Here is a 23,667-nt window from a genome sequence, read left to right as displayed (position 1 = left end):
CCGCGGCGACTCCTTCTCTTGACCGTAGTTGTCCCCGCGTATCCGAATGGACGTGACAGTGCAGTGACAGTGGTTGTCGAACGCCACCATGCTCACGTGTTTGGAGTTGAATATCAGATATAACTAGATCCAGCCATCAAGAAGCCACAGCATTGGTAAATACAGTGAATCGAGGACTCGAGCATGCCGGAACAAATACACACAGTCGCTGTCATCGGATGCGGTGTCATCGGTATGGGATGGGCGGTCCTCTTTCTCTCGAGAGGCCTCAAAGTCATCATCACGGATCCTGCACCAGGCGCAGAAGAGAACTTCGGAGGATATCTGCGAAATGCGTTGCCGCTTATTGCTGCAAACCAAGAACTTGAAGTTGTGTCAAAGAATTATGAGTTTGTGGACGATATTATACCGAGGCTCATTGAACCAACGACGTGCCGGAAAAGCCGGTAAAAGCTCCTTCATCCGCCTCCCGACAAACGACCAATCCAGATACGCTTCATCATGCCGGACGACCTCCAAGCAATCCTAGCCCGCCATAACTTCAAAGGCATAAATGTCGCCAATTTCTCGCCACCGCGTGCCCACGTCCCTGCTCCCTCACGTCAACCATATCAATATCCTGCTCCTTTGTCCCAGGCTCAGTATCCATGGTCAGTAGGGGGCTCGGTTGGTGCGGGAGGCGGATGAAGTTGATCCTAGTAGCTAACAGCTGACTCGTTATTGTTGCATGCAGAATGGGCCCGAGCGTGTCAACTGGAAAGAGGACCTCTTCGAGACTCTCGACAGACATACCCGAAGCGGTGTTGTGATTGCTTCGTCCTCTTCGGGTTTACCATCCTCAGCATTCATTGGAAGGTGCCAGAAAGACCCTAGTCGCATACTCATCGGACATCCATTCAATCCTCCGCATTTGATACCTCTGGTTGAAGTTGTGCCTCATTCAGGTACAACTCAAAATTGCATCCAAGGGGCTCTTGAGTTTTACAGATCTCTAGGCAAGAAGCCTATACTCTTGCATAAAGAGATCCCAGGCTTTGTATCCAATCGTCTGCAGGCCGCCATCAACAATGAAGCTTACAGTCTGATCAGCCGCGGCATTGTATCGGCTGAAGATCTCGATGCTGCTGTGACCTCAGGTCCCGGACTCAGATGGGCTCTGACCGGGCCGATTGCGACCAATGCTCTCGGAGGAGGTGGGGGTATTGAAGGGTTCGACAATCGATTAGATCGCCTCGGACCAGCAATAAGGAGTTGGGAAGAAGACATACTGAAGCACCGCTTTGACTGGAGTCCGGATTGTCTTGATGAACTAAAACGTCAAGCCAGGACATCACTGCAGTCAGTGAACTGGTCGGACATGGTAGCAGAAAGGGATGATGTTCTGCTGAAACTGCTGAAGACTAAGGCAAGCGTCCCGACGATGAGCTGGGAATATTCAATCAAGAAATGTCTAACAGTCTGCCTCGGCTGGAAACCTTGTTATGTCTGTGTCCTTGATTGTGTCGACTTATCTTATATAGATGGACGATGGCACTAGAAGTGATCCGACTCCAGAAAGACGCTCAAGCAGTAATTATCCTGCCTCGACTTGGTCACTATGGGTTTGCGAATCAATCAGTTCTTCGAGAGCCAATAGTCGATCCAGTCGACAAAGTTCCTGAAGCATTGCTCTTTTGCCCATCTCTCGTATGGGTCAGACAGATTCGCTCGTGTCTAGCTATGTCAGCTTTCCAGAACCAAGCTCGGAAGGAGGCAAACTTACCGCAAACCCATGCCCGACTTCTGCATAAATTTGCATGTTGAAGCACTTCTTGTTTTGAGTCAAGATATCGACGGTCCTGCTACGTTGCTCAGGTTGGAACAAGCTATCGATGCTAGGCGCTGCGATATAAAGAGGTACTACAGTACATTAGTCAACGTCTCAAGGGGTCTTACTCGCTGACTCACACTCGACACCAGAGATGTGACTTTCGTTCATGAACGACGGATGTGCCATAGCTCCGACCTTACAGATGCCAGCGTCAGAAAGCTGCTGACACACGAAACGCGCGCCCCAACTACAACTCTGTTAGAGGATAACGGTTGTTTGTCGGATTGAGTGACTTGCCAATAACCAACACATGCGAATTTGACGCCCTCTGACTTGCCGTACTTCGACATGACATTTGCGACCCATTTTGACGCAACATCTTCGGATGAACGAAGATGTTTCTCACTCCAAGCTTTGAGGTCGAAATCTGGATCATTGAGAGGTGTCATTGTGTATTTCGACACAGCGTCCTAAGCGAAATCAGTAAGTTCAGATTTTTGAAGTTTCAAAGGCGGAAAATACTCCAAGGAAATAGTCGACTCCCATTGTGAGAAAACCACATGAGGCAAAGGCGTCCATTAACAAAAACGCATTTGTATGCAAGCCGAACGCATCTGGGAAGTACAACAACACATTGCCATTGGCAGTCTCTGGCTCAGGCGTTGCGACATAAGTATCCACTCCGTCAATCTGTTCTGTCTTGCCTTTGGGCTCCCCTGAGTAGAAAGAGCCTTTGAGACAGCAGACGTCGGCTGGCTTTGCGAGTATACGGTCCATGTTGACGTTACGTTGGCGTGTTACTTATTCTGGTCTTCCAGAAATGTGAACGCAGCGTGTATCATGAACCCGCGGTTGGTATAAGGGCAAGGATAGCTTGATGCGGCGGACACGTCGGGATCCCCTCGGTACCTTCGCGGCAGTCATACGCTGTGGTGCAGCTTGCCTAAAGTGGGGTAAGTATGGCTTGTCGGGCAGGGGTGTGAGGCAGTGTTATCAGTAGGCGCTCAGAGCTGTCAGCGACAACGATATTATATCGCATAAAGACGTATTCGATTCCGGAGGAGACTGCGGGAATGACACTCGAGACTGCATACTTGAAGACGACTGGCGATAGGTAGTGTTCGTTGAGAATAACCCGACCAAAGGAGTCGAATCCTGCGGCTCAAGAACCAAAGTTAACGACTGGCTGCAGCTCACGAATTCGACCATGAAGAATTCCTGGCAGAAAATCGCCGCGGCCAAAGTCAGCGCGCGAGATGAGATGGTGGTGAAGTACTCTCGCAGTACTGAGGACGCGACAATCGAGCACGTCACCGAGCTGGACGACGCGAAAGCTTTGACCTCACTCATGGCTTCTGGCGAGTTCTCAGCGGAAGATGTCATTCGCACCTACATCACTCAGTAAGATACCTACCCTCGGAGACTCAACTCGACAAGACGTTTAGTCTGACATCATGGCAGAGCTTGCAAGGCTCAATTGCAGGTCCGGTCATCCACGCGCTGGTGTTCTCACTGAGCAAAACTGATACTTTGGCTCAAGACAAACTGCCTTACCGAGATCTGCTTCCAGGATGCCATTGTGCAAGCGAAACATCTTGATGACTTCAGACGGGAGCATGGTACCCTAATCGGTCCTCTACATGGTGTACCAATCTCGCTCAAGGATCAATTCAACATCAAAGGATTTGACTCGACATTGGGCTATGTTGGACGTGCATTCAAGCCAGCAACATCCAATGCGCTCATCGTGGACTTCTTGCAGCGACTTGGCGCAATCGTGATCGCAAAGACAAATCTGCCACAAAGTATCATGGTTCGTGATAGGAGTGCCTTGTTCTTCGGCTTAAGCCCGGTACTGATCCTCTCAGTGGTGTGAGACAGAGAACCCTCTGTGGGGTTTGACTTGTCATCCAAAGAATTCTAATTTCACTCCAGGAGGCTCTTCTGGCGGAGAGGCGGCCCTGCTGGCTCTACATGGCTCGCTCAACGGTTGGGGCACCGATATTGGCGGATCCATTCGTATCCCCAGCCACATGAACGGGCTCTTCGGATTTAAACCTTCGGTGTGTTGTTTTCGAATCCATCGCAGCATGTATACTGACAGTAGTCCTCAAGAGTGGCCGAATGTCATACAAAGATGTCGAGGTGTCCCTAGACGGTCAGCAGCATGTCCCGTCAGCCGTCGGTCCCATGGCCAGATCCTTGAGCTCTTTGACTCTAGTCACTAAGCTTGTGATTGAAGCCGAGCCGTGGACTTCTGACTCGCAAGTGCCTCCTATGCCTTGGAAATCCGCTGTGTTCGAAAATTATTCGACCAAGCAGCTTGTTATAGGTATCATGCCGGACGATGGTGTAGTAAGGGTTCATCCGCCTATCGCACGCGTTTTCCGCGAGACAGTCGCCAAGTTGCAAACAGCCGGTCACGAGATAGTAGAATGGGACACATCTCTTAACAGAGAGTGCATCTCTATCATGGTACGTCGATCTGGATTCCAGCGATCACGAGACTGACATACATAGGATGAATACTACACCGCAGACGGAGGCGAGGATATACGTTCCGCCGTGTTGCAAGGTGGAGAGCCTTTTGTGCCTCATGTTCAGGCGCTTGTTGATCGAAGCCCCGCTATCTCGGTCTACCAGTATTGGCAGTTGAACAAGAGAAAAGTTGCCGCACAACAGGCGTACCATGAGATGTGGAACACCATGCGATCAAAGTCTGGGCGACCTGTGGACATACTACTTGTACCTACCATGCCGCACACAGCTGTGCATCATCGCTGCTGTCGTTGGGTGGGATACACAAAGTTGTTCAACTTTCTCGACTATCCCGCTCTGTCGTTCCCCACGGGCAAAGTACACAAGGAATTGGATGATAATATGCAGCACGATTACGTCGCTCGCAACGAAGTCGATGCATGGAATTGGAAGCATTATGACCCCGAGACAATGTACGGGCATGACATCGGTCTACAGATTGTGGCACGCAAATTCGAGGAAGAAAATGTGTTGGGAGCAGCCTCGCAGATAGAGGCTGTCTTGCGTTTAAAGCTGTAGCAGATGTTAGAGACATAAGCAATTCACAAACGTGAATGGGTGTCACGAATCGAGTCTTACGGGGTGTTCGTGGGTACTCGTCTCAAGAAGCGTAATCACGTCCAGCCGTCACGAATAGACTTGGGCAATGCTGCCGAGCCAGATATGTTGAGCCGAAGATGCCTACTAGAGATGGCTTCTTTTGCGGGCGCCCGCAGCCCTGACAGCAAGGTATAGGATTCCAACATGCGAGACCATATAGTGGGCACAGCATTGAAGAACGTGATTGGTAGTCTTGTGTCTCGACATCCTATATCATAGACTTCCCTAGTGTTGCCACAAGCACCATCTGGACCAATGGAATGAGCTGCAAAGTGCCTCCAAACTTCATCGACCTTGCAGGGATACATGAACTCGATACTACTGCCAGCGAGTAATGGTGTGAGGATTGCGTTGACTGTGCCGTGGATGTGATGAAGGGGTGGGACGTGCAAGAGGCGGTCACATGGCCTATACTGCCATGCGGTCATCAGACTCTTCGCTTGTGCGGTCAAGATGGCCTCAGACCTTTGGGATTTGTGGTTGTTCCAGAAGTGAAAAGCATCATGCCAGAAGCAGAGGTGTCCGAAAGCGTCTGATCTGAACTGATCGACTCCTGGCTTTGATCCAGCGCAATCCTCTATCTCGAAGAGCGCGGGAACATCGTGCAGTCCTTCAGTCAAAACCTCCTTCGCTTTCGCTACATAATGTAAAGGGTAGTCGGAGTTTCAGGACCTGCATGTGTCAGACTGTGACAGTCCAGCGGGGAGGTCGGGAAGGAGCCGGGAGTCGGCGGAGTGCTCGTTGCTATCAACCGGGGAAGCCTCGGGTCATATCATTGGCCCGCGGGCGTATTCGGTCCTGCTCTCCTCCAGGTATTGAACATGACTGGACACGATACAAACGGCAGCGTAGGCGTGTGATAGATGAGATCCGAGCCTGACAAGACCATATGGCTGATCGCTCATGTCGAGAGCCTTTTGAGCTACGAACGACTAGTAAATAGTGGAGCTCAGCTTTGTGGAGCAGGGAGCCTTCCTCACTTCATCGCTTTCAAACGCCCATAATGTACGGCCAGGAAACCCATGTTTTTGACGCTGGCCCGTTGGGAATCCTCGAAGGTCTCGTTTTAACCTTCGATAATGTCCCAGCCCTCCACTATTTTGGTGATCTACCATACGCTCTGCCTCCGACTGGCCCACATCGCTTCCGACTCCCTCGAAAACTCCCCTCAGACTATGATTATGGTACGAAAGCTTTTCCAGGACATTTCACGACCGGCACAAAAATTTGTCCGCAACCACCAAGTTGTATCCCACCAGACGCTTCGTTGTTTGACGAAGACTGCTTACAGCTCAATATCTGGATCCCTGCTGGCAAAACGCCTCAAGGAGGATGGCCAGTACTCTTCTATCTTCACGGCGGGTTTCTTTAATGGGGCACTGCCAATTGGAACCCTTCTTCTTTAGTGCCACTACTGGCGGAATCTGCATTCAGACCCATAGTTGTGCTTCCAGCATACAGGCTCAATGCGCTTGGCTTCGTCACAGGAAAGGCTTTTGCGGCCGAGGCTAGTGATGGCGGTGGTACACAGTATGGCAATATGGGCTTCTGGGATCAGCGCATGGCTTTGGAGTGGACTCACCAGAATATCGCACACTTCGGCGGTAATCCTGACAATATCACATGTGCTGGATACTCGGCAGGCGCTTACTCGACGTTCCATCAGCTGGCACATGAGTTGTACTATGTTGCCGCTGAGAAGAGTCTCATCAAACGAATCATCATGCTGTCCAATGGTCCAGGTCTGAGACCCAAGAGTCTCAGCGAACAGCAAAATCAGTTCGACGAGTTTTGTTGACAAGCTCGAAATCTCAGCAGATCTCGACGATGCGACAAAGCTCGCGAAGCTACGTGAGCTCCCCTTTGAACGACTAATTGACGTACAAAAAGACCATGAAAATCTCCGAATTCAGACCCCTGGCCGATGACAAGTTCTATCCTCAAGATCTCTTTGCGCAGATCAACAATGGAGACTTCGCGCGACGGATGAAGGAGCGCGGTATGACTCTCCTCAGCGGTGAGTGTAGGGATGAGCATATCATATACCGGAATTGGCGCACACCTGGGAACTCTTTCGACTCTGTTTACGCTCGTTTCTGCGCAGAATATCCCAGGACTGATGTCGACAAGCTTCTGCATCACTATTGTGGCTCCCAGCAGAAACTGCCTGCTCACTGCGCAGACTGGCAGGAACTTTTCGGTCGCGTTTACGCCGACTTGCAAGTTCATCATATGCAACGAGGGTTCTTCAATGCACTGTTCAATGGCGGTCTTATACCTGGCAAAAACGTGCTGAGGTATGGCTTCGATAGACGTTTGAAGTGCGTCGACGCTACTATACCAGTAGAGTGGGGAGTGACACATTCTTCTGATGTGCCGATCTGGCTCTGGGGTTCTGACTTCCCAGGTGGTCTAACAGATCAGGAGAGAGTCTGGCTGAGAAGCTGGAATGAGGAGTTTGCTGCTTTTGTCAGTGGTGCGCAGGTCAATTGGGGTCCGACAAAGCCCAAAGATATGAAAAGATGGAGTGATGGTGAAACAGACGTGTGGGTTGACATTAAATGGGAGGAAGGGCTGGAGGTTTGGAATGTCGTCCATTCAACTGCATGAGAGCTGATGGTATACTCGAATCGTTGACCTCGGCGGCCGCAGATTGAAGGATTGAAAGTATATTCAAGACCCATCAAGTGCGTCATAGGTAGCAAAATGGCTGCCTAGGACTCAATGCTTCAACTCTTACAATCATAACGCGATATAGAACCAGACAATCACTTGCATTGCGCGGAAGATGCAGGACACAATCGGAATTCGCGGTCGCTACTTCTTGAGAGATGACAAACGGGTCAGCGTCTTCCGAACGCTAATCTGAGCTCAGCTGATACCTTCAAGTTCATGATCCGTGGCGTCACTCACCAAGTCTGCGAGAATAGACATCCCATGTCTGATGACTTTCTGCCTCGACTGCATCGCGACATTGAGCTGTTCGAAGAGCTAGGCTTGAATATGCTCTTCGTTTGTTAGTCAGCTACTCCACGTGCAACCATTTGACTACAACTGATTTTGCCAGTCAAAGCGGATAACATGAAATCGCATGACTAAGCTATGCAGTTACTGAGTTAAGCCGGCATATATGTGATCACTGTCAGTGCTGTCCCCCATATCTTGGACTATACTGATTGATCTTGCAGTGCGTCGGTGACGCAACGGTCAGCTCGATCAATCGCAGACGTCCATATGAGTCTTATTCAATCCACTCAACATGCGCTTATACTTCAAGACCGTAGATATGATGGCAAAGTATAGGAACGCCCTGGGTTTATTAGCCGCATCTCTATCGATAGACGCAGACGAAAGTCTCAACGTCGCTCTTATTATCCAAACAGTCGTGCGAGACCTGAAACGATACATGGATGCAAAGCACAAAGCCACTGGATAGAGAGTTCTTCCCATAGGCTGTGATGCCGCGTCAAGTGGCGAGCGAGACCAAGTCGTGCTGGATTATCTGACTACTGGTAGCGTTGCAGGATCGATTGGTTTTTGGTCGGTGAGTATACATCATAGCCATCTCGGAAGCAAATACGAGTGACTCAAATACAGTGTAACAACTGGTCCTGGGCCGGAGAGTCAAATATGGAAGATTTCGGCTACAATGCCTTGGTAACACAATCCTACAAAAGCCACCACGCCAGCTAAGAACTGCCTCAGATCGATCGCTTCAGCCACGCCAACATCCCCATCTTCTTCTCATCTTACGGCAACAACGTGCATTAGCCCCGTACATTCGAAGAAACAAAAGCACTGCTTTCGTCCTGAATGAACAAGATCTTCTCAGGTGGCTGTGTCTACGACTTTCGCATCGCACCAAACCCATATGGCTTGGTCGGTTTTCTCGAACATGGTAGGAAAGGCCGGCACTGGGACGAGAATATGGACTTGATAGCCGAGAGACGTGAAGTCGAGGATGGATAAGTGGTTATACGCCAGGACTTTCTAAACTATAAGCAAGCTTTGGAAGTGTCAGGGACCCGCAGACCAGACTGGATGAGGCTCAAGCTAGAGACCTTAAAGTGAGTGATAATAACCAAGAAGGACATAGACGCTGGCCATGGGAACCAGAATGGCTCGGGCCGCCTAGTAGTGCTGACTGGAATGAACTTGAGCGGGATCTGAGAGATACATGAGCTAGCTTTCTTGTCATCTTCCTCGCTCACTCGCCTCGATTTTGCTGAGGTATAGCAGAGAGGCTGATCTGCAACTTTACAACAATCTGTCTTCGAAAGCTCCGCGCGCGTTGTGGTTGTCCTGCTTGCTCGGAGGCGTGTTCGCGGAATTGTAGTAACCACATGACGGACGTAGCTTAAAGATCGCTGCACCGCGATCGATCCTATGGAATGATTTTATCCTGATGGAGGGCCGTGTTGTTGATTCTGCGTGGATGGTCAGGACATCTTTGGGTATCCTGTCATTGGCGTGTTGTCCCAGTGGCATAGAGCCTGATCGCACAGCGAAGCTTGCGAGGTCAAGATTGAGTTGCGTCGGCGACTTCAGCTGAATTCGAAGACACTGTCGTTGGTCTCATTGGCGGAGCCAGTTCCCTATCAGCGGACTGAGTCCGTCAGATCGCGTGGTATATAGTCCGTGCATCTACCAGAACATGAGTTGCGCCTCAAGTCAGCCTCTGCTATCTTGACCGCCAGAACTTTCTCAATATATGCTTGGCTCCAATTGTAGGCAAAGACTGACTTTGACATCAGGTGTTGCTCATGAGTGAATGAACCCGGTGTTAGTCGTCATGACTCTAGGGGTTGCCATCCCTACTTCCGTCCTTGGTCTTTACGCCCAGATGGCTACGAGCCTCCCATCGAACGCCGTTGTGTCTCATACCTCAGCTGGACCTACGATGTATGCTACGAAGTTACTTTTTGGGCCACCAGTTTGCTAGTTCTCGAAATGATGCATGTACGAGAAAGGGTCTCCTACGGGCCAGGATTTTAGGATCAGAAACTATGAGTACACATGCCCCAGGGACCGCAGACACTCGAGAGCAATGATTGTCCGGGCTTCAATCATCTAGAACCTCAGCCATTTTCCTGGCATGCAGTTGCGTACGGCTGATGAAAGCCATATACTTGGCTGACCGTGCGCTGGACAGTCCGGATGGCACATATATTTAAAGAGGTCGCCTGCGAATACTGTTGCTCAGTCCAGAACGACCCGGACTCGCCACTCCATCATCATGTCACTCCGGATCGCAGTGCTAGCTGGCCTGATGGTTATAGACGCTGCGCTAGCTACTAACACCATCTGCAGATGGACTGTCAACAACATCCTTGTCGACACGATTACTAGTCCATTGGCCGACACTCTGACTCTATTTGTGACAGGTGTCTACCTTGGAGGGGAGGAGATTGCTCGAAAGATAATGTTCTTAGGAGATGTGGTTAGCCGAGGTTATCTCACGAGAGACCAGATCAACTTCGGCCCTGAGTTCCCCAGCCCTGGTCTCGAAGAACATCAGCATTATATGGTCTTTGGTCAATACAGCAGACACAAATCATGTCTTCACACAGGACCTGCAAAACATCTCTAATGATACTGCGAGACTTGTTAGTGCGTCCGCCGGTAAGTGATGTGTTTCTGGATGAGCGTCTATCTTCGCTTACATGACCACGAGGTGTTCTTGATGGCCTCAGTGGGACCACAGATAGTGTGGGCCATCTGTTCTTTCCGGAGACCATTGGAGCTACTGTGGGGGCGATTATTGACGAACCAGGTGGTGCTGTCAATGATTGTCAAGGCTGTCGATCTCGTCCTTGGCTCGTTCATCGACAACATCTTTGGATGTGACTGTTTCCGTTGCTAGTGACACAATCACTTTTGTTTCCTGGCGATTTGCAGCTCTTCCCAATCCAGAGTACCAAAACTTACCATGGGCTAGGCAGTGGTATCGCCTGTGGGGATTCCTTCTTTCGAGTTCTCTTCGACATTGACCATGTTAAACAATACTCCAGCGGTGATTGTGCAGCCCACAGCTAACTGGACCGTATCTCTCCTCGATAAGCATCCAGGTCTCGACTATGAACTGATCAATGTCGGGAACATGCTGTACTCGTCGGATTTCATTACTCGATCATGGGCTCAAACAGACAATGTGACTACCCTTCCCGTTCAGATGTTTCTGGTCAGGATTCGGAAAAACGCTTGCGATTGAGGACGAGTCATGCTGTTGGGTTTCGATTTGAGTTTTCGCTTGCAAATTTGGTCTTCTAGGACAATCCTTCAGGCCAGATGTCTTGTCCGATGCTGGATTTTCCATTGCATAGTGATGATAAAGACGATCATGATCGCAAGCAATTTGCCGCCGAGTCTGCAGCGTAAAGTCCTTGTCGCAGCATACTGCAAAAAAAGAACGCTTGGATATTTCTGACTGGTCTGCAAAGTCAAGCTTACAAGACAACGATCGAGGCATATCTAACCGATATGAAGACCAGAAGTCTTGTGCGCGTAGACGATGCTTCATTTCCTGTGGTGAAAAACTGAGGATGCTTTTGTATACACTGGAACATGGTCCAGTAGAGTAGAAGTTCTTTCTAATCTACAAGCCGGTGCAATGGAGAAAGTTCAAAGTTGATACTCCCATTACGAGTTGGCATGGAATATGCGTATTTGAAGGCTTAGTAATAAAACTCCGGATTATGGTGCCAGAAACCCCCTGGACAACTGCACCTGATGATGACCAAACTCCAACACTTATGCTAATGTATATATATTCAAACGCCATTATTTCTCATGCGTATGCCCATCCTGTGCCGCAGACCGAACACCCATAACAATGTAGCAGATTCCAAATCATGCCTGTTCTCCTCGAACTTCCAAATCCCTCAACTTTCTCGAGAGCAAACTTTCCTGTCTCCCTTTAACTTCTGCGCCCTTTTCCTGTCTTTCAAAGGTGAATCCTTGTTTCTTCTCGAGCTCATACTTTCTGTATGGATTGGTATGTTCCATGTCCACGTCCACATCCATTTCACCACGACTATGCGGTCGGCTCTCCAAGGTTGAAAGTGGGCGACTTCTGAAGGACAGACTTGGGAATGACGTCGTGTCATCCACAGAAGCAGATGATAGTTGCGGGTAAATGCCATATGTGGAGTGAGAAGGGAAGACGGCACTGCGACGCCTCTTTGCCTCTGCTGCTTTCTCTGCGGCGGCGGCGTCGGCTCCTGGAAGCGTAGTAGAGGGCTTCCAAGCAGAGTATCTTGGTTCAGGCATTTGCATCTCTGTGCGCAATTTCTCCTTGGCATCCGGAACTCTGTTTGCGAATACCACTCTTGTCCCGCCATAGAGGTAATATCTGCCCTTTGCTGTTGAGCAGATGTTGAGATGTATCAAATATCTAAGCACTGGTTTCTCCACTCCGACATCTCGATGGCTGGTGATGTTTGAGATTGGCTGGTCGATGATGGGACCAGCAGAGTAAGAGCGCTGTCGGATGAAGGTCTTTGTTCCCGGAGGCATGTCGCTGAGGTCGTAAGGAACGAGAAAGAGCTTGACCGCAGTCTTGTTGGGGTTCTTGATGACAATCTGGAGTTGGCCTAGTTCGGGGATACGATAAGAACCCCCCGTCGGAGCGTTTAGCCTTCGAGACAGTTTGTGTTGACGTCGATGTAGCTTGTCATGGTCAAGAGAATTGTTGTCATGTCCGTCAAGTGGGGTGACTCTGTTGTGATGCTGGTCGTGATGATGTTCCCGTCTTCGTCGTGACGTGACGGCATCAGTCTCGGCTGGCTTTTTCAGGTTGTTCTCCAGGTCGAGCATGCCCACATATGGGCTGGGCTCAGGGTCAGTGTGAGTACCAGAGGCATAGCTGTAGAAGACGGCAGGAAATGGAATGGAAACATGGGGTGGACACTTGAGACTCAGCTTGCAGTCACCTTTGCCAAGCACACCGATCTGGGCGACGAAATGCAGTGGTTTCGATGGCGTGGTTGACATGCGGCCTCGTAAAATGCTTTCCTCATATGAGCCGACCATGGGAGCATGTTGCAGTGGGGAGGCGTCAGTGATGGAAGGTCGGCGAGTGGATGGAAACGGAGGTTGCGGCAGACTACCGATAGAGCCTATAGAGCGACGAGGTTGATGTGCTTGGTAGGCAAAAGCACGCAACGAGGAATGTCGATGTAAGAGTGGCTGTGAAATCCTTGTAGGTGTAAAGTGGTCCTGCTCCTGGTCGGGCATATCTGCAGCGTTGGCTTGGTGGACTAGCGGGCTTGTCGGCGGCTGATAAGAAAAGCTGGTAGATAACGAAGCCTGCGACGCGGCTCTGGGCCGTTGGAAAAGTTGTGAGTGCGCATGCCACGGTACGATGGGCGATGTGGATATGGCATGTTGAGAGTCCCCGTCTTCCCTGAAGTCGCCGCGGTGTAGTGCAGAACGTGGACGGAGGATGTCGAGGCCGAGAGCGTTGCTGTCTTGGTCCAGAGGGATCCGCGTCGGTGATGGTAGACGGTCATGTTGTCTGTGTCTCTCGGCGTCTCCCCTTGTCTTTAAACTCCTTATGATGTCTTGTCTGTTGGTAGGGGGGCTCGGGCTTCGCTGTCGGTCGGATCCATGTTGCAGGCGGTGGGTGAAGAACGGATTGAAGAGTCGGTCGTCGACAGCGTCATGATCCGGGCTGTCGTATCTCGAGTGCGGCATGATGCAGCTCAGAGGACATTTGAACAGCTCCGAGCTACTTACGGACAAAGACGTCGTCCAAGTGGAAGGTGCGAGGGAGGTGTCGTGTGTCCCGTATGTCCGGGCGGTGAAGGTCGATTATCGCTCGATTTGAAGACCCTGATGGTTTCGCAATCTGATAAGCCTCTGCCGACGTCAGAATGAGCGAATCGGCCTGAATGTCGTCGATGTGCTGTTGGCAGGAGCGGATGAGGAAATGTCTCGCAGGATATCACGGGTGACCATGAGGAAGGTGCAGATGAGGGCAGAATGTGCAGGTGCAAGCGTCGTCGTCGTCAGATTCCAATCGAGTCATCTGATGCAATCAAAGCCAAAGCAGCAGGCACCACACAGCGACGGGCCGTTGCGACTCGCCGACTTCTTTCCCGCAATTTTCGTCAAAGAATTTCCATCAATTTTGTCTTTTCCCCGCAATCTTGGCACTCGCGGACCCAGGCAAAACATCAAAGAAACGCTTCTTATCCACAAGACCAACTATTCACACGTCACACATCACACATCACAACAATGGCCATAACGAAACGCCCACGCGATGAAGCATCTACAGATCGCGCGGCAAAGAAGCACAAGAAGAGCTTTGACGTAGGCCCGCGCAACCTGCCCGACGGCACCCATCGTCGCAAGAGTACTTATGCGCCCATTCCACCACGCGCAATCACCTGCTGACAGCTATCTTACAGCCATCCAGATCAAGCGCAATCTGATCGAAAAGGCAAAGCTGAAGAAGGAATACGCAAAGCAAAAGGCTCAAGCTGGAGATGACGTCCTACCCAAACGACCAGCAACATACGCCCCCTCCGAAGACGAGGCAGATGACGAGCCGCAGGAAGAAGAGCAAGTCGAGGAACAAGTCAAAGAGACAGTAAAGGAAGTCAAGGCACCGCGAAAGTCAAAGTCAAAGCCCAAGGCAAAGTCGCCGTCACCTGAACCCATCGTCGAGGCTCCGGCGCCTGCTGAACCCGAGGAATCAAACCTGGACGGCATCCACCACAGTCGTCGCCAGAAGATCATCCCCTTCGCCAAGGAGCACCGTGCTGCACAGCGTCAAAAGAGAGAGATTGAAGAGCGTCGTGCTGCATATGAGAGATCGCAAGTGGAACGAGCGGAGAAGATTGAAGAGAGGGAGAAGTTCAGAAAGGCAATGGCAAAAGCGAGAAGTGGTGGCAAGAATGGTCAGAGGAAGTTGGGAAGAGAGAGCAATGTCTTGCTGGACCGCGTCAAGAGAATGATGCAGCAGGGTTGAAGACGTTCTCAAGTGGTCACAAGGACAATCTCGTCCAACCAGTCACAAGGATAATGCCGCAGTCAGAGAGCCTCTATCGCGAGTTCCCGTCAAATCAGGCAAACAAGAACCTCGCAAGGTCGATCACGCCAGCTCATCAGATGCACAAGGCCTCCCCGGCTGCCGCATCGTCAATTCGAGACATCACACGCCAGAATGCTCACAGAAGTACCGCGCTTTCTGTCGTGTAGTGTGAAATCAACCGACGACAGGAATCGTCAACGCATCAAAGCAAATCATCATCAAAGCCAAGCTGAACAAGCCAAACCATCTCAACGTACCACTTTCTCAACTTTGTTTTCCTGCCAATGTACTTTACCAATTTGAAAGGCTCGTACAATGCTCCAATCATGATATCCTCGTAATCATGGCAACACAGACGTCTCCTTTGACCTCTACGAGCGAAGGAACACCGTTTTGTTCGTGATTGAGGTCCTGGTATCAGAAGCTGCACACCAGGTTCTCGAGGCGCGAGCTTCCCAGATCTCCGCTATCCAGTGTTCTCTGAGGTATCTGTTATTCATGCTGAGTTGTAGAGAGCCAGATACAGGGAGTAGACGAGATCGAAAATGACAACCGACGGTGATCACTCTTGGCCGATCTTACTAGCTGAACACAAGCATCTGCATTTGGAACTCTGGAAGATCGTGAAAAAACCAAACATCTTGACATATACTCTCAGCAACGGTAGTGGTAAGAATGACTATGGAGTAGGACGGAGACCGGCGCCGAGATGATTGCTAAACATCATCTGAAACTTGAGACGACGGTTACCGTTATTGTCCTTAAAAGTGGCTTTCTCAAGCACCGTAGCTTTAGTATCTCCCTTCTCAATCAGGCCTTCAGATAGCAGACAGGCCAACGCACCAGCAGTCACAGGCGTCGCTCGACGAGGTCAGTATTTTAATCAGCGCATATTAGACTCACCATAGGAAAGTCACTTCTATCGCTTTACCATCTGGTTTAGTATCTAGCACAGTAGCCCTCCCATCCTTATCCCTGCCCCAGAACTTTCACTTGCGTTGCTGGGGCATATATGTCGACGCCTGCACCTATGTAAGTTTCCAACTGATAGAATCGATCCCTGGAGTGACGTGCCAGTGCTATGGTAGAAATCTGTACGAAATCTGACCGTCTGTGTGGAGACCACCAATGCTGAGCACTCCAGTATGTACAGCAGGGATCTTGATTGTTTTTGAGATGCATGAAACGCAAGACTCGTTCGTTAGCAGTGTTAGCAATCGTGGGCTCCGTCAGGAAGGTCTGACTCTTTGCCATCTAGGTTGCTGGTTTGGATTGGTGGTCAGAAGATGGTCGGGTTTCCAGCTATCAGCTTGAGATTTTGGTAGGAAATCCCACGAGGCTCTTGCGCTTGATAGACAGTAGTACTTGTGCATTCGGAATCTTTCTTGTCTCTCCACATGACCAGATCTGACGTTTGAGATCACTGGTTGACCTGGGTTTGGAGATGATTGTTGCCTTGGACCCCCGCGATATTCGGGTCACTTGGTTTGAGATCCTCGGTCTTGGGCGCAGCGTCGTGTGCGGATCTCACGACATTCGGTCTGCCTGGGGACTCGTTCTCCGCGGTCTCTCCTTGATTCGGCTTATAAGCTTTGATCTTGGCATGGATCAGCTCTCGGTCTTCAGCTGTGATGGCTGTCTGCGTTCACCATCAGCTCGATCATGAATTTTTCCATCATTGCTGGGACCTACTCCGTGTCCATCCGTGCTGTTGCCTGCCGCAGCCACGATAATAAACCCCTGCTCAAGCAGTTTGTCGATCAATTCGTAAGATTCCAGGCCACCTGCTATCGTATCCACGTCACCTTCGTAATGGCCTTGAGAGATGTTTACAATCGCCAGTGTCCCGAGCGGCTGTTGCTTGCAATGCTCGAGAATTGCTTGGTAGCTCGTATTCAACCCCTCAGTGGCTGGGCCAATATAGATGAATTTATCAGCCCTCGCAGCGGTTCACAAGCAGCAACTGTCGGTGATAGAACCTGGACTGTCAAGAGGAGTTTTGCTCCATCGCCGTTTATATCGCATTGAGTATAGACGAAGAATCTCAAGACTGGTGCTGGCGAACACCTGATTGCGGTACCCCGAAAGCAATTGGAAGACGACGTTACCTGCTTGTAGTGAATTGAATGAGTCCAGGCAGATCGAAAAGTCGAGATGCTTACAACATATGAGAACGAGCATCATCCCATCTCAAAGCAAATTGCTTATCATCACAAGAATTCTCAATTACATCGAACATGGGTCAGGTTATCAGCATTTTCTCGCCAACTCAGACGAGAAAGAAGCCAAAGCTAGAGAGCAGCTCGATATCCTCATGAAGCTGGCAGATGCCCGATTGGACAGTTTTGAAGGAGAGCTGATAGCAATGTTCCTCGACAATGGTTCGGCAGCGAAGAGAAGCGTGCCCGGCAAAAGAGCGCTTCGTTTTGAGAGATCAGTTCGCGTGGACACGAGCTCAGAGGTAAGATCCACACATCGCAACACCATCCGGAATCGTATTGATCGCTCTGTAGGGATCCCCTGGTGTCGAGCAAGCCGTCGATGCTTTCTTCGGTATGGGCGACACCGGAGCTAAAGGCGCCCTCGAAGGCTTCAAATCCGTCGTGAAAACTGGTCTCAAGCAAATTCTGGGTGACACATCGGCTGGTGAGAGTTACGATAAGAAGTTCTTCGTCTGCATCAAACAGTATGTGACTCAATCCATGCCAATCCAAGCTCTATACTGATGGGATACAGCAATGCCATCATCAGAGTCGACATGTATACCTACCGATACAACTTCTCGAATGAAGGTGTGATAGCATCACACAAGAATGTTCTGGCTTACATATTGTGCACATCTGTGGTTGACCACAATGATCTTACGGTTGATGAGATGGTCTATCTTGCGTCCGAGTTCGCGGGTGACGCACGTACAGAGTACGAAGCGTATCTCAATGGCTTGATCGAGGTTTGGAGGAATCTCAGGGCCCATGAGGTGACTGTCAAGGCAGCACTACCCAACATCGTGCCATTAGCGATCACAGCGTAGTAGATGATTCCAATCTGATATCTTTCTCTCCCCTGACGTTGAAGTGATTCTCGACTGTACCGCCCGCAGATCTCGTTTTCGCTATGCTCTTCTTGGACAGAGGGATAAGCACAATTTATCGTATCATAAACCGGCGCGCCACCGGAGCAGGAAAGGAAATCGGCATTTCGGAAGAGTGTAGTTGTTAACCTTGTTTCTTCAGGGACTCCACGTGCGCTTCATCTCTCTAGATATACAAAGACTGCGGTGTCTCTAACTCAATCATCCCGATTCTCTTTCCCGGCGCGCAATCTCCTTGAGCAGAATTCTCTCGATCTTATCCTCGCAACGCGCCCTCTGAGCATCCATATCAACCTTCCGCTCTTCCTGACGCTCTCCCATGCTGTCCGCAATACAGCCAATCAAGCAGAATATCCAAATGATACCTCCAATAGCACTCATCACGATCAAGAAAGTTTTGACGGGAGATCTCGACACCAGCACAGTCAACATGACAAGAAAGCCTTCGAGAATAGTTACCAAAACCAAACCACCGACTGCTGCACATTAGCTGGAATTTTATTTTTTTTACTAGAGCGCAGGGAAAAGAAACCAGAAACTTACGACTTGTTTCATGAGCGGGTTTGTCAAGTTTTCCAACCGCCTCTGCCAGTTTCACTTCTTTGTATACCATCCATCCAGCCTCCAAGCCGAAGATTTCGGTGTACATGGCGATGGGATATTTGAGGAGGTCGCGACCGGTGCCTATTGTCCATTTCGCCGCCATGTGTTTTGCGTGTCCTGGTTCCAAACCTCTGTTCTCGATCAGAACCTTTTCGAGAAATTCGCGGACTTCGTTGGGTGTAGCTTTTGCGTCAGGAGGGGTAAGCTTTAGGGGAGTGGATGGTTCGTAGAGAGGTAGTGATTCTTCGTCTCCTAGCTCATGGGAGTAAAGCTTGGTGTAGCTGTCGTTTTGGGGCAAAATCTCGTTCATTGTGGTATAGGTATTTGGGTTTTTATGATTCGCGCACAGAGGTCGGAAATGCTGTTATATTTAACATGCAAGATTGNGGGGGGGGGGGGGTTGGCGGGAATTAGAGGGATATAAGGCGCTCGGATCAGCGGCACAGCCTACCAGCCGCCTTGCCAGGGAAGCATTTATTAACGTCAGTTGCTTCGTCATAGGCTACAGGACGGAGTTTTGCACTTCTCTTCTATCATCGAACGGGGTTTGTCTGGCCATAGCAAGCCTCGACTTTGTGTTCGGGGTGTCAAACGATATTAATATAGCATCGCAGCTCCTGAGAATCAATCATGGAGTTCGAGGCCGAACACACCGCATTTTCCCTCATCCTGTCAAATTAAGCCCTGCTTGAGATATGAGCTTTGACGCTTTAGTAAGAAGCCGTCGAACGGCATGCTCAACTGTTATTCCAGACTTCGAACACCCTCACTGGTAGATAGAAATTTGGAGCTTCTGAGAATAACAACATGCATGAATCAAACCACGGGAGAAAGGTGATTCGCAATAGCTGGTCAACTCCCTCATACATCGATATGCGGACTTGGTTTCAGCCCAGATCCAATAGCTTACTTTACTATCTACTATGGCCATTACAAATCTTCCTCCTGGCTATATTCAAGTCCATATGCGTATGATAGTGGCTGGCCACTACCCATAGGACAGATCCTCTCCGACGAGAGATTCTGTCATGCAGAGCTCGACGGCTTGTCTCATAACGGGACAAGTTGGAGGCGGTATCCAGGTCCGTGAATCTTGATTATAAGAGTTGTCTTACTGTAAGAGCTGTTACGATAGCGCTCGACGCTTTGCGGTGGAGCTGCTAGGGAGAAAGAAGGGATTAGCGAACCTAGATCTTCTCCTGACGTACTCGGAGGGACTATCATCAAACGACTTACGACAGACTCGCTGCGCACCTCAATCCAGTCGGGGTCTTGGTCTGTTGATCTAGCCACTTGCGGCTAACGATGAATCTAAGAAAATCACATGTTTAAGTGTTCGAGGTACTGCGCCATGTCGCGGTAACCGACCTTGAATTTATTGGTAGCAAATATCGATAGGGAGCAACCAGATTTAGAGCTTAAGGCTCGAGTCTTTCGTGTCCTCTAGATACGCACACCCACGCAATCTATCGTCAGAGACTTTGCAAATCTGCCTGCAGGACCTTCGCCTTGGATTCAGCAATCCAGTGTCTCGACGTAAGTAAGTGTTGAGTTATCTTAATCCATCCTTCACTGTTTCAGAAACTGTACACAGAGGTCTGCTGACTAGCATATGACGGTTCCCATGGTCTCAAAAGCTTGAGATAGCGTCCGATCTTTGTGCTTTCGAATGTCCAGTTTTCCACACCCATTTCATGCTGGGACATAAACGGATCTGAGCTCTGCTGTGCTAATACCCTGGATATCAGTCGATCGACTGCAGATTGTCAGTCGTGATGTCACAATATCTGGTCTCTTGTTCATAGGTACCATACCTTGATCGAAATTGGCTGGACGATATATATGTCGTTTCGGGATTGCGACTGCACTGTTCTGCAGACTCTCGTAGCTTGGGGGTGGCACACTGGCCTTGTTACTCTCGGGTTGTTCGTGGGGTGGTGGAAGCTTTGTGACTGTGCCATTCTTATTATCATCGTAGCTTGGAGGAGGGGTGGCCGCTCTATTTTGATGGTCCTTGTAGCTTGATGGAGACATAGCTCGGGCGTCTTCTGTTGTCTTTGCTCCTACTGTTGATTCACCGCTGTCGATACCGGGCATCTTCTCGGTCTCGGACTTGAGTACTTCCTTGTCCGTGTAGTCCAGGTTGAGTAAGACGATATCGGCGTTATCTTTCTTGGTTTCTCCAAAGATGAGACGTTTGTATTTTTCCATCAGATCTGTCTCAATCTTCTTACGCCAGTCCAGATCATCCTCACCGCTTGTCGTACCGCGCGTGAAGACAATGGACACTTTGCTCCAGTTTTCATCTCCTACAAGGAGCTTCAAAGCTTGCATATGCTTCAGATCTGCTTTGTTCATCTCGTTGGATGATACATCGATGAGGTACACCACGTAACTCCCCTTCTGTTTGCTTTTGGTCTCCCTTCGCAAAGTCTCGCAGATTTGCTTCCATATCTCAAAGTTTTCCTCGTCCTGGTCACCAAGGCCAGGCGTGTCAACGATGCGTAGAACAGAGCCATTTTGCGTCATACACGCTTCTTCTCTGAGATCTGATGCGTAAGGCACAGCTTCAGGTATTGCGGCATATTTCCCAGTCATCGTGCGGAAAAGTGTCGATTTTCCCGTTCCTGACCTACCAAGCAGGACGACTGTGCTACGGTGATTTTCAAGGATGGATTCGTAGTCATTTTCTAATCTCCAGTAGTCCAACTTATGGATGGTGCCTTGGGATCTGACCAACCAGTGTCTTTGGAGGTCATGGTCCTGTCGAGTTAGTATTCCATGTCGGAGCTCGTAGATGTGCTTGGGCACTGACACCAAGTCAGCAGTCCCTGTGATCACATGGGGATCCGCGAAGTTTGCAAGCATCTCCAGTCTCCATTGAACGCTAGCTTGTGAACGATTGTCTCGGTTCCGGGCAGCCAACTCCTTGAGCTTGAACAAAGTGCGTAGAGCCTCCTTCTTGGAAGGTGAATTCTCGTAGTTGCGGGAACTTCCGCGACTCAGCTCATTCCACACTTTCAAGTCGATACACATGAGGTCGTATCGTATACGACTTCGTGAAGACAGCCAAGTCTCCTCGCCATACTTCCCTCGAACTTCCGAGATGAGCTCGTCCAGATGTAATTCTTTCGGTTGCCAGAAAGCTTTCCAAGACCCTATATGTGAGGCCCAGCTTGTCACACGGATACAGCCTTCAAGATATGTTTGTAGCATGGCGGCTTGTGCCCAAGTCTGACGACGGTCTGACATGTCAACCCGGCTCAGGAACACTTCAATGGCCGAGTAAATGCACTCGAGCTCGGTCTGATTCGATTCGGTCTTGTACTCCCGGAAGAAGATCGGGAGAATATGCTCTGCTTCCCAGTAATAACCCTGGTCCAGGAGATATTTGATCAGAAAAGTGAGTTTGATGCCGCCGAGCACGCCTAAGTCTTCATTGACACCGCACCGTTCCCAGACTTTGTGCTGAGGGTAGCTCAGTCGCAAGAGTAACACTGATTGCAAAATCTGGTCATTCATCAGCAACGTCCCGGAATGGACCAACTTGTCAAATTCACATCTTCAAGCTTTGCGACACTGTATTCAACTTCATGAAGAGCTTGTTGGACGTCCTGAACGAGTCTCGCCTTTGTGAATTCATTTGAGGCGTCGGCATAGGTCGAGTCCAGGGTAACGTATTTTAAGAGCGTGGCGATTTGGTTCTCCTTCGTCGACCATTCTTCTGATCCAGTCAGTCCGACTATCAAAGTCTGCAAGTGTCGATAGTGGCCTTGATCGTAAAGGACCTGCATCATTGCGAGAACGAGGCGAAAATTGCTCATGTACCCTTTCGGGGATCTTGCAAGAAGATCAAAGGTGTTCTGGGAGTGACCTATGACGTTCTCGCGAGCTACGACACTCGCGAGATCCTCCATGCTCATAGTATCGGTGTCCAATGTCATCTTAGACTGTGAGGGCTCGAGAATGTTCGCTAGGTCGCGCGAATCAGCCACCTGGCTTCTGTTGTTGTACTGTTGAAGACTGAAATACATTCGACTGCAAGTGACGAGACGCTTTTAACTCCCAAGATGAGACGCTTTCAATTGCCAAGATGAGACGAGAGAATCCAGGATTATGTGACAGACTCAGCACAAGTCAGGCAACCGGCTTGGGAGCTCTTGGCGAGGGATTGCTAGCTGCAAGATCAATATCAAGGCAGACATCAGGATGATTAGACAAATGTCCAAAGATACACTGCTCATGTGTTTTCTCCCAATCGGGCCTCGAATTAGACACATGTCATGGTTGTCAGTCGCTTGATAATGCCTCGAAGGCTTTGGTCGATTGGAACTGGTGCTATCATGATGGCAACAAGCCCCGCACGGTGCTCTTAGCAAAGATAATCGGGCTGAACCCTCGCTCTTCTCGCTATGACGATCTTGCACAGTTGACATCCTACAGTACCTCTGGCAACGGCGATCAACAAACGTTCGAAGCTGAAGCTGAAGCTCATGCTCTGCCTTGCATGTACCTCTTAACGCGCCGAGTCTGGCGCATAATCCGGATCATCCGCCCGTTTTCGCTATTCTCGTCGGAGTTTCAAGCGACCGCCACAGCACAGCTCAGCTCTGGTCCGCAGGATTCATGGTTGCATGCGACCAGCGGATTCTAATCTCCAGCCCCTACTGCAATAGTCGACTGTAGGAAGTCGGCCTTGATTTGGCTTGCATACGTCAACGGCTATATGTCGTCTGCCCTGTCCATGACTCAGGCACCCAGGGCATGCTCAGGGGTCGGCGACGCCGAACTAGGCTCAGTCTCACCACTCGGCGATTTCGGGACGATGAGCCCCATCCAACAGTGTTCCTCTCTCGCCTGACTGACGTTCCTTCATGTCATTGTCTCCCTTACTGGGCCCAATGTCGCCATCCAGATTCTTGCAGCTCTTCTCCACCCCTGAACTCGACAGATGTCACATGGGTCGCGCCTAACATGCCAACGTCA

The 23,667-nt window shown here is 50.0% G+C and overlaps 13 protein-coding genes across 13 annotated transcripts; 7 read left to right on the top strand and 6 right to left on the bottom strand.

Moving 5' to 3' along the window:
* Window positions 1-422: 422 nt before the first annotated feature.
* AUEXF2481DRAFT_42263 (uncharacterized protein) lies at window positions 423-1,697 on the top strand. The gene has a single exon (XM_013486123.1). The coding sequence runs from the start codon at window positions 728-730 to the stop codon at window positions 1,535-1,537; it is 810 nt and encodes a 269-aa protein (XP_013341577.1). The 5' UTR covers window positions 423-727; the 3' UTR covers window positions 1,538-1,697.
* AUEXF2481DRAFT_350693 (uncharacterized protein) lies at window positions 1,576-2,695 on the bottom strand. The gene is made up of 5 exons (XM_013486222.1): window positions 2,333-2,695; window positions 2,108-2,280; window positions 1,948-2,057; window positions 1,763-1,899; window positions 1,576-1,713 (listed from the first exon to the last, which is right to left on the bottom strand). The coding sequence occupies exons 1-5, from the start codon at window positions 2,585-2,587 to the stop codon at window positions 1,615-1,617; spliced, it is 774 nt and encodes a 257-aa protein (XP_013341676.1). The 5' UTR covers window positions 2,588-2,695; the 3' UTR covers window positions 1,576-1,614.
* A 107-nt stretch (window positions 2,696-2,802) lies between these two features.
* On the top strand, window positions 2,803-4,915 carry AUEXF2481DRAFT_349578 (uncharacterized protein). The gene is made up of 6 exons (XM_013486221.1): window positions 2,803-3,211; window positions 3,272-3,293; window positions 3,351-3,623; window positions 3,679-3,873; window positions 3,926-4,285; window positions 4,331-4,915. The coding sequence occupies exons 1-6, from the start codon at window positions 3,018-3,020 to the stop codon at window positions 4,865-4,867; spliced, it is 1,581 nt and encodes a 526-aa protein (XP_013341675.1). The 5' UTR covers window positions 2,803-3,017; the 3' UTR covers window positions 4,868-4,915.
* Window positions 4,804-5,793, bottom strand: AUEXF2481DRAFT_42258 (uncharacterized protein). The gene is made up of 2 exons (XM_013486122.1): window positions 4,928-5,793; window positions 4,804-4,861 (listed from the first exon to the last, which is right to left on the bottom strand). The coding sequence occupies exon 1, from the start codon at window positions 5,374-5,376 to the stop codon at window positions 4,963-4,965; it is 414 nt and encodes a 137-aa protein (XP_013341576.1). The 5' UTR covers window positions 5,377-5,793; the 3' UTR covers window positions 4,804-4,861; window positions 4,928-4,962.
* A 158-nt stretch (window positions 5,794-5,951) lies between these two features.
* Window positions 5,952-7,558, top strand: AUEXF2481DRAFT_47675 (uncharacterized protein; the record flags this gene model as incomplete). The annotated part of the gene is made up of 3 exons (XM_013486156.1): window positions 5,952-6,310; window positions 6,383-6,736; window positions 6,862-7,558. 3 exons carry the CDS (start codon window positions 5,952-5,954, stop codon window positions 7,556-7,558), a joined length of 1,410 nt encoding a protein of 469 aa, XP_013341610.1.
* A 318-nt stretch (window positions 7,559-7,876) lies between these two features.
* Window positions 7,877-8,492, top strand: AUEXF2481DRAFT_42257 (uncharacterized protein). Its single transcript, XM_013486121.1, has 3 exons — window positions 7,877-7,964; window positions 8,016-8,089; window positions 8,137-8,492. Exon 3 carries the CDS (start codon window positions 8,208-8,210, stop codon window positions 8,382-8,384), a length of 177 nt encoding a protein of 58 aa, XP_013341575.1. The 5' UTR covers window positions 7,877-7,964; window positions 8,016-8,089; window positions 8,137-8,207; the 3' UTR covers window positions 8,385-8,492.
* Window positions 8,493-9,740: 1,248 nt separating this feature from the next.
* On the top strand, window positions 9,741-10,538 carry AUEXF2481DRAFT_81680 (uncharacterized protein; the record flags this gene model as incomplete). The annotated part of the gene is made up of 2 exons (XM_013486195.1): window positions 9,741-9,850; window positions 10,259-10,538. 2 exons carry the CDS (start codon window positions 9,741-9,743, stop codon window positions 10,536-10,538), a joined length of 390 nt encoding a protein of 129 aa, XP_013341649.1.
* Window positions 10,539-11,475: 937 nt separating this feature from the next.
* On the bottom strand, window positions 11,476-14,045 carry AUEXF2481DRAFT_42253 (uncharacterized protein). Its single transcript, XM_013486120.1, has one exon. The coding sequence runs from the start codon at window positions 13,640-13,642 to the stop codon at window positions 11,798-11,800; it is 1,845 nt and encodes a 614-aa protein (XP_013341574.1). The 5' UTR covers window positions 13,643-14,045; the 3' UTR covers window positions 11,476-11,797.
* A 143-nt stretch (window positions 14,046-14,188) lies between these two features.
* Window positions 14,189-14,924, top strand: AUEXF2481DRAFT_31506 (uncharacterized protein; the record flags this gene model as incomplete). The annotated part of the gene is made up of 2 exons (XM_013486079.1): window positions 14,189-14,306; window positions 14,362-14,924. 2 exons carry the CDS (start codon window positions 14,189-14,191, stop codon window positions 14,922-14,924), a joined length of 681 nt encoding a protein of 226 aa, XP_013341533.1.
* Window positions 14,925-17,154: 2,230 nt separating this feature from the next.
* Window positions 17,155-18,018, top strand: AUEXF2481DRAFT_31505 (uncharacterized protein; the record flags this gene model as incomplete). The annotated part of the gene is made up of 3 exons (XM_013486078.1): window positions 17,155-17,448; window positions 17,501-17,673; window positions 17,724-18,018. 3 exons carry the CDS (start codon window positions 17,155-17,157, stop codon window positions 18,016-18,018), a joined length of 762 nt encoding a protein of 253 aa, XP_013341532.1.
* A 131-nt stretch (window positions 18,019-18,149) lies between these two features.
* On the bottom strand, window positions 18,150-19,041 carry AUEXF2481DRAFT_42249 (uncharacterized protein). The gene is made up of 2 exons (XM_013486119.1): window positions 18,622-19,041; window positions 18,150-18,554 (listed from the first exon to the last, which is right to left on the bottom strand). The coding sequence occupies exons 1-2, from the start codon at window positions 18,989-18,991 to the stop codon at window positions 18,280-18,282; spliced, it is 645 nt and encodes a 214-aa protein (XP_013341573.1). The 5' UTR covers window positions 18,992-19,041; the 3' UTR covers window positions 18,150-18,279.
* A 1,217-nt stretch (window positions 19,042-20,258) lies between these two features.
* Window positions 20,259-21,279, bottom strand: AUEXF2481DRAFT_7000 (uncharacterized protein; the record flags this gene model as incomplete). Its single annotated transcript, XM_013486039.1, has 2 exons — window positions 20,259-20,437; window positions 20,496-21,279. 2 exons carry the CDS (start codon window positions 21,277-21,279, stop codon window positions 20,259-20,261), a joined length of 963 nt encoding a protein of 320 aa, XP_013341493.1.
* A 712-nt stretch (window positions 21,280-21,991) lies between these two features.
* On the bottom strand, window positions 21,992-22,949 carry AUEXF2481DRAFT_347219 (uncharacterized protein). The gene has a single exon (XM_013486220.1). It carries the CDS (start codon window positions 22,713-22,715, stop codon window positions 22,203-22,205), a length of 513 nt encoding a protein of 170 aa, XP_013341674.1. The 5' UTR covers window positions 22,716-22,949; the 3' UTR covers window positions 21,992-22,202.
* Between the last annotated feature and the right edge of the window lie 718 nt (window positions 22,950-23,667).

This window comes from Aureobasidium subglaciale (genome assembly GCF_000721755.1).
Source record: "Aureobasidium subglaciale EXF-2481 unplaced genomic scaffold scaffold_18, whole genome shotgun sequence".
Taxonomy (NCBI): domain Eukaryota; kingdom Fungi; phylum Ascomycota; class Dothideomycetes; order Dothideales; family Saccotheciaceae; genus Aureobasidium; species Aureobasidium subglaciale.
This window is presented reverse-complemented; position numbering and strand designations above follow the sequence as displayed.